The following is a 16154-nucleotide window of genomic DNA, read 5'->3' on the forward strand; positions in this document are numbered from 1 at the left end:
CTCAGATCTGAGTCTGTGAGGTTGATAGAGGAAAGACAACATTGACTGTGGCCCCTTGTCCCAGGAAATCACTAGAAGCCAGTGCTGTGAAAATACTCTATTAAATACCAGGTGGAGGGAGGCAGGTTTCTAGGTTCTGTATGGAAGTCTGAGTCTCAGCTCCAGGGAGGAAATAGGAGGACAGGCCAGCTGGCCACCTGGAAGGGGATCACAGGTCAGTGGCTGGTCCCCAGTCATAGCCGTCTTCATCAGAGGACTCCACATCTCTGGCTCGTGTAAACTTTTTCCTCAGAGCTTCCCTCTCATATGTCCTGGGGATCAGAAAATAGAAGAGGCTGTGGGTAGGGAGAGTGTGGACTTACCTACTGTTAAGTGAGTTGACTCTGGGCTAGGCACAGTGGGTGTAGTCAGAGATGAGCAAGACTGTCAAACTCCTAAACATCCTTCAAAGCCCCAGCCCCAATATCCCCTCCTTCGGGAAGCCTTCTCATCCTCCCAGGAAGATGATTCCTACTCTTATGGCCTTGACTGCATGGGGCTTGGAGTGGCTCTCTCTGGCTCTATCTTACCCACGAGGCTCTAGCACCACAAAGGCACAGATTGATTCTAAGCACCCCAAAATCCCGGGGCGGGGGGTTGAACAGTCCCAATGTGGAGTACAGGGATTCTTACCGCATGCTGTCTTGTCGCCGTTGACCTTGTGGGTGGCGGCTATCCATCTTGGAAAGGGAGAAAGAAGGTTAACACTTACCCCACCAAGGAATGAGAAATAGGGATGAGTAACCACCCCCATCTTACCTCCCTCCCTTTGCCCAGGTAGTTCTACCCACAGACTTTCTCCTTGTCCCCACAGAAGTCTTGAAACCATCCCCAATTTTAAATGAGAAAATTGATTTGGACAGGGCAGGGCCTTGGCTGAGACCTCCCAACCTGTCAACAAAGGGAGAGTTGGATTTCCCATCTGTGACATTCCTCAGAGTCGTGTTGTCAGGAGTGCATAAATGAGTTCATGTATGTCAACTGCTTAGCATAGAGCTGCCTCATAAACAGGATGCCATAGACAGTTGAACAGGTTGGGCACTGCACAACCCCACAGCACCATTCTACCAGTGACATCATAGATTTGTACGTTTTTACATTACCCTAGAGAGGATCTGGAGAACTTTCTCTAATTCACAGAAAAGCACCTAGGCAGCTGAGGCAGCCCCCCAGAGAATAAGTGCTGAGTCAATATTTGTTATTGTTAAATACTTGACTACAATGGGGAGGGACTTGGACTAAGTGTATTCAGTTTAAATACCCTAGAAGCGGGTCCAAGATGCTGATGTGATCCGGGAAGTTTCTGTTCCTTCACATCCAGGGGTGCGGGGGCAGGGGGGGGTGGTAACAGGCTCCCTGCACGTCTCAGCCCCATCCCCAAACCCTCGCTGGCACCACCCCCATGCCCTGCTCACCTGTGCTCCCTGGGGACCGGAGGGTCTCCCATGATCCTGCAGCATCCGGGGCTCATCCCCCAGCACGGGCTCTGAGGACCGGGCCAGGGCTGGCACCCAGGGTCCCTCATCCACGTCTGTGTGGGGCCCACCCTCTCCATCCGTGTAGCCTTCACCGTCTGTGTAGACGCTGCCCTCGCCATCTGTCTCGTAGTCGCTGTTGACCCGGCTGTCGCAGCTCAGGTCCGCGGAGCTGTCCGCCAGGCCGTGGTGGGGGAGGTCCAGGTTGTCTTCCGAGGAGCTGTCCAGCTGCGGGTGCACATGGCCGGGCTGAGCCAAGACCCTTCCCCCTCCCTACTCCCGCCTCCAGCCCCAAACTTCCTTGATCTGAGACCAAACCCCAGACCCATGACACCACCCTTCAAATTCCAGTCCTCAACCTCAAGTTGAGGCTTAATTCTTGACCCCAAGGTGAGTTCTCACCATTGACCTTATTCAAGACAGAGCCTCCAAATCTGAACTGAGCCCCAAGTCTTGACTCCAGCCCCCAGAGAAGACCCCAGTTCCCAAACCCAACCCCCAGTCCCATCTCATCCCAGGAACCAGGTCCAGAGACCCTAGCCTCAGGGTCAAATCTTGGCCACGCCCCCTAGTCCCTAACTCCAGGCAGGTCCCACCCCCTGACCCAGGTACCTGGTCCTCAGCCGTCCAGATTGGCCGCGTCTGCTGCTCCTGGATGATGGCCTTGAGCTCTTGGTACCAGGAGTCACTCGTACCTTGCAGGGGGATGGTGGCTACAGGGAGGGGACATCAGCATGGCTGGGAGACTCAGGCCAGGGCCCACCACCCACCCCAGACCCTCGGCTCCCATTCCACCTGTGAAGAGGTGGTCGCTGTACTTCCTCAGCTTCTGGGCCTGGGCGTAGAGGCGGCGGGAGCTGCGGCGGGAGGCGGGGGCCAGCCACTGGCGCAGGGCTTTGAGGGTTGTGCGGCTCTCAGGAATACAGAAGACCACAATGGGGTAGTACTGCACGTAGTTGAGGCGCTCAATGGCTGAGGGTGTCACATCCAGGAGCGCGTGCTTGTCCTGGGCCGGCCAGCGTCGGGGGCAGTGGCACGGGGCCAGGAGACAGAGACAGAGAGATAGTGGAGAGAAAAACCACACTCAGAGACAGAGCATTGGAGACAGGTGAAGAATCAAACAGATGGAGATGAAGAGTCTGAGGTCAGAGTGGACCCCCAAACCACTCACATCTGCAGGCCAGCATGTTGGGGTGGAGTTTGGTGTTGGCCTGGGTCACAGTGTCTTGAGTACAGAGTCCCCAGTTTGATTCTCTGCCTTTTCTCAGGGCTTGCCACTGCATGACACAGGGCGGGCTCTGTCCCCCTCAAGCCCTCCACATGAAAAAGCCTCCAAAATGGGCCTCCATGGAAAATCACATCTGTGGGGCATGGGACCAGAACAGGTTGGAGGCCTGGGCCTCAGTTTCCCCATCCATGAAATGGGACCCACAGCAGAGCCTTGCTTACTTTCTCCGCAATCACCCGCACAGTGTCCAGTCTGATGATCTTGGAGGGGCTCTCAGTCCTTGACACGCTCTCTGTGGAGGGGAGAGGCGACTGGCAGCTTCAGGAGGCAGTCACTGGCCCTTCAAATTCATGTCTACCTGCCCCTCCCTTTCTCAAGAACCCACCATGGCTCCCTATGGCCCTTGAGGGAAATCCTAACACCGGCAATAGTAGCTCCTGTTGGCCTCATGCTTGACACTACACTTGGTCCCCTCTTGAACATGACCCTCACCTCCTCCTCCTGAACAAGAGTGGCGTTACTGGCCCATCTGGCAGATGGGAAAACTGAGCCTCAGGGACATAAGGTCACCAGCTCAGAGTCACTGAACCAAATGGCATGAGGAGCTGGGTGCAGAGTCTGAGCTCCAGACACTCACTCTCCAAGGTTCAGTCCCAGCTCTAGGCCTTTGCTTGGGCTGTGACCCAAAAGAAGCCACTCTCCCACCCCCACGTGTCTTCTATGACCCTAGATGAAGCACTGCTTCCTGCAGGAAGCCCTCCTAGATATCCTGGCAGCTGAGGGAGAAGGCACGCCCTGCCCTGGGGTGCCTAGAAGGGAGGGGGACACAACCTTGCCTTTTTCTCTTTGTTGTGGTAATCTGTGTAACATAAAATGTACCATCTTAACTGTTTTTAAGTCCACGGCTCAGTGGCATTAAATACATTCACAGTATCATGCAACCATCCCTACCATCATCTCCAGAACTTTTTCATATTCCCAAACTGAAACTCTGTCCTCATGAAACACTGACTCCCCATCCCCTTCCCGAGCTCCTGCCCCACCATCTACTTCCTGTCTCTGTGAATCTGACTTATCTAGGACCTCCTGTGAGTGAAATCAGACAGTATTTTTCCTTTTTGTGTCTGGATTTTCTCACTGAGCATCAAGTCCTCAAGGTCCATCCATGTTGTCTGAACTTACTTCCTTTTTTTAAGGCTGAATGATATTCCACGGATAGATGGGGCACATTTTATTTATTCATCACCTGTTGATGGATACTTGGGCTGTGTCCACCTTCCAGCTGGTGTGAACCATGCCGAAACTTCATGTACAAGTATCTGTTCAAGTCATAGCTTTCAGTTCTTTTCACATATCACCAAAAAAAATTAACTTCTTTTCAACCACTTTAAATTTATGCCATTCTCCATTAGCAGGCTGAATAAAAACAACCAGATTTAGCCCAGGAGCTATAATTTGCTGATTCTCTACCCTATCCTAATTGTTTCTGTAGTTGTTCACTTTTGGCGTCTTCCAGAAATTCTGTGTATTTTTTCAACACTGTGTCTAGAGCTCAATAAACAAATGTCTTAAACTAATGAATGGACGGTTGGCAACTGTTCAATTGGCTCCATTGCCAATGACTGCCTGGTGAACATGTTAAGGATTCTGAGGCTCTCTGGGCAAAGAGTGCCAAGATCGATTGAGGCTACATCATTAGCAGCTCCCTTACCACGCTGCCTCAACCCCAGAGGCTGAGAAAGGTTTCTTTTTTTTTCAATTTTTGCCACACCCCATGGCATCTTGGTACCAGGGATCAAACCCACACCTCCTACATTGAGAGGTGGAGTCTTAACCACTGAACCGCCAGGGAAGTTCCTAGGAAAAGGCTATGAAACGAATCACCAGTGAGGTTGCTAAAGGACCCAGTTTCTCACCTGCAATTTCAAATTTGTCAGGCATCTCAGCTGTCAATTTCTGCATAGCAATGTCAGCCACGGGTCCCAGTATCACCACCGGGCGCTTGAAACTTGCTGAAGGGCAGAGAATCAATGACAAGAATCAGGATCCCATGTGTGGCAAGGACTGCTAGCCTATTGCACAACTGCTTCTTCACTTTCTTCACAGTAGATCTAGTGAGGCCCATGGCTGCCCAGCTAAGGACTACAACTCCCTGCCTCCCTTGCAGCTAAAGGAGGCCATGTGACTGTGTCCTGGCCAATGGGATGCAAGCAGAATGATAAGTGACGTCTGGATTGTAACCTTCATGGAAAGGTAGGAGTCCTCCTTGACTTCTTACACTAGGACTGTTACTTGAAAGAAAAGGAAGCTTCTTGTTTATACAGCTGTCCCTTGAGGTCTGTTAGAGCAGCTGAATCCAGCTAACTCAGTGGTTGGTAACTGCCGTTAAAACCCTCAGGCACATCCGGTCCATTGACTATTTTTGTAAATAAAGTTTTATTGGCACAGAGTCACATCTGGTTATGTCCTATTTCTCCTGTTTGTGTGTGAGTCGCTAAGTTGTGTCCAACTCTTTGCAATCCCATGGACTTGTAGCTCACCAGGCTCCTCTGTCCATGGAATTCTCCAGGCAAGAATACTGGAGTGGGTTGCCATTCCCTTCTCCAGTGAAATCTTCCCAACCCAGGGATCTCCTTTATTGTAGACAGATTCTTTACCATCTGAGCCACCTTCTCATTCTGGGTCACCTGCTATTCCCATCCTCCCACTGTTCTAAAAGCCTCTGCACCTGGTTTTAATCCTCTGCCCTGAGGCTGTATGTAAGAGCTTAATCTTTTCCCTTCCAGAATCTGGATAAGGTGTATTTTTACATTCTCAGGGAGGGAAAGAATCTCCTGGTTTTGTGCGTATGTATTTTTGTCCTGGGCTTCCCTGGTGGCTCAGTGGTAATGAATCTTTCTACCTGTGGGAGCCGCAGGAAACATGGGTTCAATCCCTGGGGTGGGAAGATCCCCTGGAAGAGGGCATGGCAACACACTCCAATATTCTTGCCTAGAGAATCCCATGGGCAGAGGAGCCTGGTGGGCTACAGTGCATAGGGTCACGAAGAGTCAAACACGACTAAAGCATGACATGGCATGGCATTCTTGGTCCTAAGGTAACCGAAAGTGGGTATTTAGGGTTGAAGGAGGGAGGTAAGGATTGTGGCTTTTGAACACTCTTGTTTGAGGCCCTTCCCCTCCCACCTTGGCCCACCTTCTCTCAGCACCACGCGCTCATATGGTGGGTAGTGACCCTGTTTGGTTAGAGCCGACAGATCCTCACGGCTCCGATGGGTGGTCTTCTTGGCTCCCCGACGAAGACCCCGCAGCCGCCAAAACTCGGCCCGTGAGTTGGAGCCCGCTGAGGCTCCAGGTGTGACCCCCACAGCCCGCTGGGCAGCCTCCAGACTGGCCAGCTGCTCAGCCCTGGAGAGAAGGGAGGAGGTAAGTGAGCACAGGAGTCCAGCGTGACAGCCCTAAAGATGTCCATGGCCTAAACAGGGGCCTGTGGACATGTCACCTCAGTGGGCAGAGGAGACTTTGCAGGAGCGATTAAGTTAAGGCCCCTGAAATGGGGACAACTCTGGCTCCCGGGGGGACCCAGTGTCACCATAGGGTCCTTATAAAAGGGGGGTGGGAGGTACTTCCCTAGTGGTCCAGTTGTTAAGAATCCACCTGCCAATCCATGGCTGATGCATGTCAATGTATGGCAAAAACCATTACAATATTGTAAAGTAATTAGCCTCCAACTAATAAAAATAAATGGAAAACAACAACAACAACAAAAAAGAATCCACCTGCCAATGCAGGGGACACGGGTTCAATCCCTAGTCCAGGGAGATCCTAATACCTCACAGCAACTAAGCCCCTGTACCACAGCTACAGAAGTCTGTGCACTCTAGACTCTGTGCTCCAAAACAAGATAAGCCACTGCAATAAGAAGCCCAAGCACTGTGGCCAAGAGTAGCCCCCATTCACTGCAACTAGAGAAAGCCTGTGTGCAACAAGGAAGACCCAGTGCAGCCAAAAATAAATAAATTTTACAAAAAAAAAAAAAAGGGGGGTTGGAGGGTCAGAGGCAGAGAGAGACAGGAGATGCTGTGCTGCTGGCTGTGAGGATGGAGGAGGGGCCGTGAGCCAGGGAAGTGGTGCCTCTAGATGCTAGAAAAGGCAGGAGCTTATGCTCCCCTAGAGCCTCGGGAGGACCCAGCCCTGCCCACATCTTGACTGAGTCCCATCAGATTCATTTCAAACTTCAGACCTCCAGAACATGGGATGATAAATGCATGTTGCTCAAAGTCCATAGGTTTATGATAATTTGTTATAGCAGCTGCGGGAAACTGATCCTAATGCTGACTGGTTGGCTGGAGCCTTCTGCATGGCTCTCCAGAGTGCACCACCAGGGATGCTAAGTAGCGATGCTAAACCCATTCCAGTGTGCTGTTGATCCCCACCTGCTCTGGTTGGGGATGATGCCCCGCTCCTTCTCCCGGAGGTCACGCCCCATGCGCACCGCCAGCCACTGGCCTCCCCGGGCGGAACTCTGCCCGGGGCCGGGGTACAGTGTGTCCAGCACGTGGAAGACATCTCCGCGGGTGAAGCCCAGGCCAGACGGTGGGCTGGGCTCCATCTCAAAGTGCGTGCGGATGTAGAAGGAGTCGCCCAAGCCAGACCGCACCATCTTCTGGAAGACTGGATGGGGAGACTCTGTGAACTGGTGGGACCCAGACCGCACCTTTCCCCAGGGCCTGACTGTGGATCACACTCAGCCATGGGCCACGCACACCTTTCTCTCTCTCTCTCTCTCTCTCTCTCTCACACACACACACACACACACTCACTGTCCTGCTTGCGCTGTGTCACCAGCTCCACCTCCTCGCCAATTGGCAGCCCCAACAGGAAGTTCACAGCCTCCTCCCGGGTCAGGTTCTGGAACGGGGTATCATTCACCTGCCGGGAATGGGGTGCAGGGGTGGGACAATGCCCCGCGTGAGAGATCCCAGGTCTTCCTCTTGACAAAGCTCTCAACCCTCTCTTTCCAGCATTGCTGTCAAGAGTCCTGGAGATTAGGGGATGGCTTTCCAATGTAGGCATTGCCTGTGGAACCCGGGCTTCACACACACTCGTGAAGGTTTGACCCGGAAACTAGGAAACAGGAAATGTAATCAATTCAGGCACAACCAAGTCTCAGTGAGTGGTCAACATCAAGACACAGGAATGGGGGGGGGGTGGGGGGTGGACAGGTCTCAGCTGTGACAGGACCAGGACACTGGTGGGAATTTGGTGAAACATGAAAGAGGAAAGACAGGCACTTCCCCGGTGGTCCAGTGGTTAAGAATCCACCTGCCAATGTAGGGGACAAGAGTTCAATCCCTAGTCCGGGAAGATTCCACATGCTGCAGAGAAGCTCTATACAGTCAGCAAAAACAAGACCGGGAGCTGACTGTGGCTCAGATCATGAGCTCCTTACTGCAAAGTTCAGACCTTAGTTGAAGAAAGTAGAGAAAATCACTAAGCCATTCAGGTATGACCTAAATCAAATCCCTTATGATTATTCAGTGGAAGTGACGAATAGATTCACGGGATTAGATATGATAGACACAGTGACTGAAGCACTATGGACGGAGGTTTGTAACACTGTATAGGAGGTGGTGACCAAAACTATCCCCAAGAAAAAGGATGACGCAGAGCAGCCAAAAACAAATAATATAAATATATATATATATATAAATTCGAGTGTCTCTGACGGTCTTGCTAGTTCCCAGGGAGGCCCAAGAGGCGGGTTCACAGGCAGCAACAGACTCGGGGGCCACCCAGAACGCCAACCGCCAGCCGCCCCAGGCAAAACTCCCACTCACCTGCAGAATCTCATCTCCCTCCTGGATGCCCTGCCCGTCAGCCGGGCTGCCCGCCTGAACCCCGGACACAAAGATGCCCACGTCATTGCCTCCGGCCAGCCGCAGCCCAATGTTCGCGCCCTTGAAGAAGCGGACCACCCGCGAGTCTGGGCTGTACCTGCGCGGAGAGGCGAAGGCGGAGTAGGTGGGAGGCGGAGTCAGGGGAGGCGGAGTCGGAGTCAGGGCAGGCGGAGGCGGAGTCAGGTGGGAGGCGGAGTCAGGGCAGGCGGAGGCGGAGTCAGGGCAGGCGGAGTCAGGAGAACCGTGAGCTCCCCTGTTTCCAAGCCGAGCTTCCCAAACAGCCCCACATGGGTGTCCCGGGAAGGCAGGTGGTGGGGACCGGGGAGACACCTCGGCGTGTGCAGGTCCTCAGTTTTCTTTTGGGGCACATACCCGTGGTCCTCCACACTCTGACTGCTGGGCACCCTGTAGATGTCATAGTTTCTTGGCCTCGGGGAGTCTGAAAAGGAACAGCCAGTTTTCCCCAAGTGCACTGACCGGTCCAGCCGCCAAACCTTTGCTGTAGGGTGTCCCTGCCCCTTGGAATGTGGCTGCCCAACCCCCGCTCCTTCCGGAGGGAATTGTCCCTGACCTCTGAGGCCCAAGCCAGCCTTCCACACTCTGCATGGCACAACCTCATTGGCTGAGATCAGAAAAACCAGAGGAGAGGTGCTCAGAATGACCACCCTCTGCTCACCTGTTTGGTTTTTAAATATATATATATTTGTTGATGACAAATGAGAAGTCAGCATTGTTGAAATGCCTTTTTTTTTTTTTTTTTTTTGCTGTGCCATGTGGGATCTTAGTTCCCCGACCAGGGATTGCACCCAAGCCCGCTGCATTGAAAGCACGGAGTCTCAGCCACTGGACCACCATGGAAATCCCTGCTCACCTGGTTCTGACGCGGTCCTAGAATCCATTGAACTTTCCTGCCGAAGCTGGTGGCTCTCCCTGGTGGGAAACAGATTTGGGGTGAGGTGGACGGGGGGATGTCGAGCAGCAAATTTTAGAATTTTAATTTATCAGCACTGGGTTTTAATTCTAGTCCTGCCCCTCTGCAGCTGTGTGATCTCAGGCCCTCTGCTCCTCATGCCATGACTAGTTAATGACCTAAAGAGCCAACAATGAAGTAAGAGTTGGAACCTTGGCATGGGCTGTCCTCTGGCCTCGAAGATGGACTGTGGTGACCTCTACCCCTGGTTGTTACTCCTGTGTGGTCCCCTCCCCTAGACAGACCCCCCTGCTGAGGGTCTGATTCCTCCCACCAACAACCATACAAGGGAGCTTAGAAGGGGATTATCCACCCCCAAAAGCCCATAGCCCTAGACCACGTCTTGGAACCTCCCATGGACAGGAGAGACCTCTTCCAGGCAGGCCACCATGGCTGCATCCTCAAGGTTACTCCATGTGGGAAAAGACATGCCCGTGTTCCCCTCTCATTTGGCCATTCTAGCCAATGGGATTACATACACCAGGGAGTTGGTTCGACTGGTGTCTGGACTCTGCTGCCCATGCTGGGGTGGCGGTGGGATGTGAGATGGTGGTGCCTGGGACAGTTCTGAGCCGAGGTCTGAGATGTCTGTGGGGGAAAACATGTGTCAGCCATGGGCATGGCCTTCCAGGCTGGACCCATTTCACGGAGGGGCATGTCAGGCCCCTCTAAGCAAAGGGGCCCAGACCAGAGTCAGGCTCAGCTGGGAACCTCCAGCTCTGATTTGCTGTGTGGCCTTGGGCAAGTTTCTGTCCCTCTCTCAGCCTCTCAGGGCCAGGCTTACCAACCCCTGCTTGGCCCTGCCAGACACAGACTGCTTCCCTTGCCCTCTGTTTGAACCTCTCTGCCCAGAGCTGGCCTCCTGGCCCCTCACCCTCCAGGAGGGAGCTGTCGCTGTCACTGACGGCTGGAGGGATATTCACCAGGAACTGGCCTCGGTCCCTGAGCACCAGCAGAGTCAGTTTCCCTTCTGATTTCTCGATCAGTTGTCGGGTGTCACTCAGTGATAGATTCTCACTGGACACTCCGTTGATCTAAAAGGAATCAGGAAAGAAGAGAGGAGGCAAGTTCATGAGAGATAGGGGATACTAGAAACAGATATTTTGGTGGGGGAACTACAAACACACAACTCTCAGGGGTTACTAAAAACAGACATTCTCAAGAGAAAATGATAGAATTGCATTCCATCTGTGAGAGGATACTGTCAAGAACTGACCTCCGAAGAATTCTAGAAACACATAGTTTTCTAAGAGGGGTGGGGGAATGCTAGGGAAAAATTTTAAATGGATTGACTCTCTCATCTCCCCAGGGAGGAAAATTTCTCAGGAGACACTGGGAACAGATATTAGAAACAACAACTCAGGAGTAATAATAGAGACAACTCTAATTTGGGGTGAGGGAGTAAATACTTAAATACTAGAAACAGATCATCTCTAGGAGGTGCTAGAAACAGACATCCAGAAGTAGACTAGAAACACACAAAAGCCACTAGAAACAGACAATTCCTCAGGGTCACTAGAAACAGACAACTCTGAGAAGAGTTTAGAAACAATCAACCAGAAATGATTTGGAAATCAAACACCAGGAATCACTAGAAACAGATTTTCAGGGGAGGAGTCTAGAAGGAAATGAACTCTTAAGGCAGAGCTGCTCCTTGCAGCCTGGTTTCTGGATCACTAGTATCCAGTCACCTAAGGCAGGTCCATGAATCAGTGCTGTAGCCAGTTGGCCATGTGATTCTGAGGATACTAGAAACAGACAACCCAAAGGGTGTACTAGAAACCAACATTTGGCAATGGATTAGCAGCAGATAGGGGAAAGGGGGGAAAATCCTGCATAGCTATCTCCAACCTTTGGAAAATAGATAACAATGCAGCCGGCAAGTAGTTCAGCTCTGCTGACCTTACTGGGTGTCTTGGTAGCGCTGTTACTCTCTGGCCCTGGTGTCCCTGCCTCTAATGGGAAGCCCAGGCTTACCTGGAGGATGAGGTCTCCTTCCTGAAGCCCACCGTTCTGGGCAGCCAGGCCCGAATCTGTGATGTGCTTGATGAAGATCTGACTGCCCAGTTTGACCCCAAAATCTGTGGGAGGAGGTGGAAAACTGAGGCAGGGCCTGGGCTCTAGGCTGCCAGGGGCTCTCAGATCCCAGCCTTTTCACCTGCTCTCTACCATCCTATCTTCCCAGCTGCTGTCCTGAGGGGACAGGGCAAGCTTCAGCATTTCCAGCGGGCATTCTCCCCCTCAGGTACCTGTCAGCAGGTGACAGCAGACCTGGTGCCCCGTAGCTGGAGATGCAACACACAAGCACCAGGTGGTGCCAAGAACTGGGAAGATGGAGAAGGCAGGGGGGTGGGGAAAGTGGCCTTGGTGGGAAGGGGGAAGCCGTTTGGGACGAGGTGGTCGGGGGACGGCCTCTCTAAGGGGGTGATGTCTGAGCCAGGTCTCAGAGGAAACAAGGGAGCAAATCCTAAAAGGGTCTTGGGAAGGTTGTTTCAGGTGGGAAATGGTCTATGCAAATGCCCTGGGGCAGGGATTCTGATGTCATTGCATAGTGGTCGGCAGTAGGCACCTGAGAAGGGACAGAGCCCGGGCTGTCCCTTCCGGACACCCTGATGACAACACCAAAGGGGCTTTGGGGTCACAACCCCCAATATTCAATGAGATCAAAACAAACGTTTTCAGGATTATTCAAAGTACGATGTCTACTGGGGTAGAGGTCCAAGTGCCATCTGTCCCATCGTAACCACAATTCCGAGATCATGATGCTGTCCTTGAATCAAGAGGGGGGTGAGAGGTCATGTCTCTCTACCTCTGTAGAGGTAGAGGTCTACTGTTCTCTACCTAGAACACCTTGACAATCTACTGATGTCACGATGTGTGAACTTCCTGTTTCTCTAAGAACATGCCACAAATTTAATGCATGTAATACAACATAGATTTATCTCACAGTCTGAAATGGGCCTCATGGGACTTAATCCAGGTGTGGGCAGGGCTGGTTCCTTCAGAGGCTCCCAGGGAGCACCGGCTTCTGCCTTTTCCAGCTCCGAGGCACCACCTGGCGTGTGGCCCCTCTCTCCATCCTCACAGCCAGCAGCTCAGCATCTCCTCTCTCTGCCTCTCTCTGCCTCTGATCCTCCCCCTCCCTCTTATAAGGACCTTGTGAAGACACTGGGGCCCCAGGGAATCTAGGGTCGTCCCCATCGCAGGGGCCTAGCTTAATTGCACCTGCAGAGTCCCCTCTGCCGCGTGAGGTGACACGTCCACAGGTCCTGGGATAGGGTGTGGACATCTTTGGGAGCCGTTATTCTGCTGACCACACACCACGCAGGACCGAATGTCAGGGCAGCAATGTGGCCCTTTCCCAGGGACTCCAAGACCCCTGCCAACAACGTAGCCCCAAGGCTCACCATCACTCTCTCTCTTCCGCACCAACACGGACTTCACGGGCCGCATTTGCACATCCTGCCGCGGCAGCCGCTTGAAGCCGGACACCAGGGCCAGCCCGTTGGCCTCGGAGCCGCCACCCGGGCTCCTGCGCCCGTGGCTGTTGGCCCGACTCCGGCGACCTGCCCTTGGCCGACGGGAGCGCTCGCCCCAGGAGCGGCCAGAGCCGCTGGACGTGTCCCCCTCGTATCCCCGGCCGTGGTCAACCTCCTCCAAACGCTGCAGCCTGTCTTCCTCATCTGAGTCCTCGTGTCCCAGGGCAGAAGTGACCTTGGTGGCAGGCACCTGGACTTTTCGGGGACGCTTCACCGTCTGTTAAGGGAGGCAGAGATGGGTGGGGTGCCAGTTTAAGGCTCTGGCCCATCCCCTGGGCAGCCCTGGGGGACTCTGGTCCCTCTGAACCTCAACATCCAAGCTGTGAAACGGGGACACAATTCCAGTGGCTCTGGGAAAGCTTATATTCATCTGCCCATGGGCAGCAGGATCGGGGATGGGGTGGTGGGGGGGGTTGACTCAGCCAGGACAGAGGTGCTGCTGAGCAGGAGCTGCCCCTCCCACTCACAATGTTGGCCATCTTTGTGCAGGTCTTGAGTATCTGAATGGCGAAGGTGGAGGTGACACTCTCCATGGAGACCCCGTTCACCATGACAATGTGGTCCCCTGTCCTAAGGGAGAAGGCCAGGTCTCAGGGAGGAGGCCTTGCTGGGAGCCCCTCTCCCCAGGCCTTCCCTGAGGGCCCCTGGCAGGTACCCCCAGCTCTACAAGGCCTGGTTCCAAACCATCAGTGTCCCCAGGCTCACTGAGGCTCTGGGCCTCAGTTTCCTCATCTGTAAAGTGGGGCTGATCAAAGAACCCACATAGTAATGAAATGCAATTGTAGAACATTAATTGCAATTGCAACTGGCATCTCACCCCCTTACTTTTTTCTCTAGGCCCACCTCTTCATGCTTTTCTTCCCTTCTGTCTCTGTTTCACACTCTGTTTCTCTCTGAAGCTGGCCCCCAATTCTGATTATCACGTCACCTGTCAGCCACTCAGGCCCAAGAACCATTTTTCCCAAAATGACTCCCAGGAGCCTCCTGCCCCCAAGACTTCAGGATACTGGGTCACTCTCCCTCCAGCCAAAAAGAGGTTTCCAGGATATTTGTTCCAGGAGCGTTCCAGGACCACCATGACCCCGAGAACACAGTCAGTCATGCTGTCAGCTTTCAGTCCTGTGTTGTCAGAGCTGGAAGGTGCCAGGCATTTTTTAGCCTCCCGACTCTGGTCCACATAGGTCCCTCTTCTTGACATGCCTGTCCCCTGTAACCCAGCTGCCTTGACACTCACTGTAGCCGGCCCTCAGCCGGCCCTCCAGGCACCACATCGGACACAACCACAGATCCACCGGACCGGTCTCGGCCACCGGAGATTGCGATGCCAAAGCCTCGGCGGGGGTCCTGAGAGAGGATGAGAAACAGAATGCGATTTTGCTTTTCACTGGGACAAAGGCCGTCCTATGGGGACTAACCCACCATTTCTGTTGGCACCCATGCAGGGAGAGCGAGGTCCCACCTTGCTGATCGTGGCTGTGTACTGCTCCCAGATGGTCAGCTCCTCCATGTCCAACACCTGGAGGGAGGTGACAGGGAAGGTGGGTGTGAGGATTCAGGAGTCTTCATACCTTGGTGGGGAGCCTGGCTCTGACACTCTCCTGGCCCAAGCCTGTGGGCTAGTTGCAATCTCTCCTGAGACCTCAGTTTTTTCATCTGCAAAGTGGACTTAAGTCAGTGGTTCTCAATCCAGAGCTGTTCTGCCTCCTCCAGGGGACACTGTGTGGTATCTGGGATCATCTGTGGTTGTCACAATTAGGTGTGCTCCTGGCATCAAGTGGGTGGGGGCCAGGGGTGCTTCTCAAATTCCTTCAGTGCACAGGACAGACCCCAGCAAAAAGAATGATCCATGGGCTTCCCTGGTGGTACAGTGGGTAAGAATCTGCTTGCCAATGCAGGGGACATGGGTTTGATCCCTGGTCCGGGAAGATTCCATATGCCATGAGGAGCTACTAAGCTCACGCACTACAACTACTGAGGCCATGCCTCTAGAGCCTGTGCTCTGCAACAAGAGAAGACACGTCAATGAGAAGCCCGTGCAGCGCAATGAAGAATAGCCCCTGATTGCCGCAACTAGAGAACACCCGCGCATGGCAACAAAGACCCAGAGCAACCAGAAATACAGAAAACAACAATAAAAAAATATCCTTTCCCAGATGTTAATGGTGCTGAACTGTAATGGAAACAGAGAAGAGACAAATCCTTGTTGCTTTCCCTCTGGGAGATCTGACTTGGTGCCTAGGGGCATCAAGCAAGGCCCACAGGCACAAGGGACTCACTCTGCTCCAGACCCTCAGGCCTCCTCACCATTCCTCCAACATGCCAGGCCCAGTCCTGCCCCAGGACCTTTGCACACACTTTCTCCTCTGCCTGAAACTCTCATCCACTAGATCTCTACATGGCTTCCTCCCTTACTTCCTTCTCCCAGCCACCCGGTCTGCAACTGGCCCCCACCCCAGCCTACAATAGACCAGTTTTTCCACCTCGCCCTGATTCCCAGTTAATAGAAGCTGTGAGCCCTTGACATTCTCTGAATTTTAAAAATCTGGTCACTGCACTTCTCCCTCTAGAATGTCTGCTTTGGATGGCAGAGATTTTTATCTGCCTCAGATTCTTTCTATCTATAGAATGATTAAATGAAGTGCTTCCTATGAGCCAGGCTCTTTGCAGTAAGATCTCATTTAATCTTCTCACTAACAGGTGTTCTGTTAACAGATATTCTATTATTAATCTGTTATATGATTTTTCCAGCAGTCATGTATGGATGTGAGAGTTGGGCCATAAAGAAGGCTGAATGCCGAAGAACTGATACTTTTGAACTGTGGTGTTGGAGAAGACTCTTGAGAGTTCCTTGGACTGCAAGGAGATCAAACCAGTCAATCCTAAAGGAAATCAACCCTGAATATTCTTTGGAAGGACTGATGCTGAAGTTGAAGCTCCAATACTTTGGCCACCTGATGCGAAGGGCTGACTCATTGGAAAAGACCCCGATGCTGGGGAAGACTGA

General features: G+C 52.9%; 1 protein-coding gene across 2 annotated transcripts in view; it reads right to left on the bottom strand.

The window, feature by feature from the left end:
* Positions 1-80: 80 nt before the first annotated feature.
* TJP3 (tight junction protein 3) overlaps positions 81-16154 on the bottom strand; it is a 30191-nt gene continuing 14117 nt past the window's right edge. The window contains exons 2-21 of one of the 2 annotated variants that reach the window (XM_065918040.1): positions 14610-14666; positions 14385-14494; positions 13618-13720; positions 13019-13367; positions 11589-11692; positions 10486-10645; positions 10091-10199; positions 9513-9571; positions 8972-9080; positions 8582-8738; positions 7565-7673; positions 7178-7415; positions 5938-6149; positions 4659-4754; positions 2964-3034; positions 2310-2520; positions 2127-2227; positions 1455-1742; positions 673-719; positions 81-311 (exon numbers count right to left, since the gene is read on the bottom strand). In XM_065918040.1, coding sequence (XP_065774112.1) covers positions 209-311; positions 673-719; positions 1455-1742; positions 2127-2227; positions 2310-2520; positions 2964-3034; positions 4659-4754; positions 5938-6149; positions 7178-7415; positions 7565-7673; positions 8582-8738; positions 8972-9080; positions 9513-9571; positions 10091-10199; positions 10486-10645; positions 11589-11692; positions 13019-13367; positions 13618-13720; positions 14385-14494; positions 14610-14657 — 2784 coding nt within the window. In that variant the 5' untranslated portion in view covers positions 14658-14666 and the 3' untranslated portion in view covers positions 81-208. The remainder of the gene's footprint in view (positions 312-672; positions 720-1454; positions 1743-2126; positions 2228-2309; positions 2521-2963; positions 3035-4658; positions 4755-5937; positions 6150-7177; positions 7416-7564; positions 7674-8581; positions 8739-8971; positions 9081-9512; positions 9572-10090; positions 10200-10485; positions 10646-11588; positions 11693-13018; positions 13368-13617; positions 13721-14384; positions 14495-14609; positions 14667-16154) is intronic. The other variant, XM_065918042.1, reaches the window with a different exon arrangement.

This window comes from Muntiacus reevesi, chromosome 1 (assembly GCF_963930625.1).
Source record: "Muntiacus reevesi chromosome 1, mMunRee1.1, whole genome shotgun sequence".
In the NCBI taxonomy this organism is placed as follows: domain Eukaryota; kingdom Metazoa; phylum Chordata; class Mammalia; order Artiodactyla; family Cervidae; genus Muntiacus; species Muntiacus reevesi.